The following is a 2,265-nucleotide window of genomic DNA, read 5'->3' on the forward strand; positions in this document are numbered from 1 at the left end:
TGCAGCAGCTAGGGCGGCAGCAGCTGGAACCACAGCAGCTGGGGCGGCAGCAGCTGGACACACAGCAACTGGGGCGGCAGCAGCTGGACACACAGCAACTGGGGCGGCAGCAGGTGGTCCTGCAGCAGGTGGTCTGGCAGCAGCTGGGGCGGCAGCAGGTCTCCTGGCAGCAGCCTTGGCCACAGCCCTGGTCAGAGCAGACTGAGCCACAACAGGAGCTGGCCATGGTGTCAGAGGGTGGAGAGTCTGGATGGGATTTCAGAAGGTTTAAGTTCTTGAGTTTGGAAGTCTCCTCATGCCATGGCCTCTTATATACCACCTAAATGGGGTGAGTTGTCAACACTATTTCCTTGTTTTTGTTTACCTAATATTTAAGTAATTATTGGGTTACACAATAATGTTTATCTATTTAATGGTTTAAACTTGTGAACATTTTCTTTTCCAAATATGATAAATTCTATTTGATTTGCTTTTCTTCTGAGTCATACCTGCTGGCATCTTCTAGACCACACTTTCCTCATCTTCCTCCATAGAGGGCTGTCATGTGATATTTGGTATTTGGAATTACAGTTCTTACACTCCCCACTCCCGCCCCTCCCCACTCCTGTATCCCTTATCGGAATGGGATTTGGGCAGAATATTTCTTGTTTTGCATTTCTTCCAATGACCAATGAGGAAGAAATCCCATCTGCATCGTGTGGCATCTGGCACGGGACAAGTAAAAAATGACCCTTGTGGGTCATTTTCGAGCAATGGGGAAGGGGACAGCTCTACATTTGTATGATGTTGGTGACCTCTTCACCCCTGGGATGGCCATGTTCTATATCCTAAAACCCTGGCAGGCAATTTATCTGTATGATTCCTGTTACTACAGTGTCTCATCGCCCATTAAATTGTTCTGTTGCTGTCATATAGGTAAGTTTTTACCACATCTCTCCAGCTGGTCTCTCTTAGGTTCTCAAAGACATAGCCTCATTTTTTATTCCTTATCTCATTCTTAATTTAAAATATTTCTTCAGTGGAGCTGGGAAATGTACAGCACAGGTTTTTTGGATTAATGTGAAAAGCGAATGGTTTTCAGTCAATCCAACCTTATTTAATTACTATTTGTACTTATTTTCTATGGAGTGATTGTCCAGCCGGCATGTGCATTAGAATTACCTGGAGGGCTTATTAAAAATAGTGGAGCCTATTCCTGAGATGCAAGGTTGGTACAATATCTGCAAATCAATTAATGTGATATACCACATTAACAAATCAAAAGGTAAAAACCATATGATCGTATCAATAGATTCAGAAAAAGCATTTGACAAAATCCAGCATCAATTTATGGTAAAAACTCTCAGCAAAGTGGGAATAGAGGGAACATACCTCAGCATAATAAAGGCCATATATGACAAACCGACAGCTAACATCATACTCAACGGGGAAAGGCTAAAAGCATTTTTCTTAAGATCAGGAACAAGACAAGGATGCTCACTTTCACTACTCCTCTTCAACATTGTATTAGAAGTCTTGGCCACAGCAATAAGACAAGAAAGAGAAATAAAAGGCATCTGAATTGGAAAGGAACAAGTAAAACTCGTTATTTGCCGATGACATGATACTATATATAGAGAACCCTAAAAACGCACCAAAAAACTGTTAGAACTGATCAATGAATTCAGTAAAATAGCAGGTTACAAAATAAATATTCAGAAGTCAGTGGCATTTTTATACACCAATGACGAACTTTCAGAAAGAGAAATTAAGAAAACAACCTCATTTATAATTGCGTCGATAACTATAAAATACCTGGGAAGCAAATTAACTAAGAAGGTAGAAGACCTGCTTTCAGAAAATTATATGTCATTGAAAAAAGAAATTGAGGAAGACACAAATAAGTGGAAGCATATACCCTGTTCATGGATAGGAAGAATCAACATTGTTAAAATGGCCATACCATCCAAAGCAATCTATAGATTCAGTGCAACGTCTATCAAAATACCAATGGCATTTTTCAGAGAGCTAGAACAAACAATCCTAAAATTTGTATGGAGCATTAAAAAATCCCGAATAGCCACGGCAATCTTAAGAAAGAACAAAGTGAGAGGTATCACACTACCTAATATCAAACTATACTACAAGGCTACAGTAATCAAAACAGCATGGTGCTGGCATAGAAACAGATATATTGATCAGTGGAGCAGAATAGAGATCCCAGAAATAAATCCACACCTATATGCTCACTTAACATATAACAAAAGAGGTAAGAATATACAATGG

General features: G+C 40.0%; 1 protein-coding gene across 1 annotated transcript in view; it reads right to left on the minus strand.

The window, feature by feature from the left end:
* LOC105307546 (keratin-associated protein 4-6) overlaps positions 1–226 on the minus strand; it is a 9,114-nt gene extending 8,888 nt beyond the window's left edge. Inside the window, 1 exon segment of the mRNA XM_011383093.1 lies at positions 4–226. Within this exon segment, the coding sequence (XP_011381395.1) occupies positions 4–226 (223 nt within the window).
* Between the last annotated feature and the right edge of the window lie 2,039 nt (positions 227–2,265).

Source organism: Pteropus vampyrus, unplaced genomic scaffold (assembly GCF_000151845.1).
Source record: "Pteropus vampyrus isolate Shadow unplaced genomic scaffold, Pvam_2.0 Scaffold503, whole genome shotgun sequence".
In the NCBI taxonomy this organism is placed as follows: Eukaryota; Metazoa; Chordata; class Mammalia; order Chiroptera; family Pteropodidae; genus Pteropus; species Pteropus vampyrus.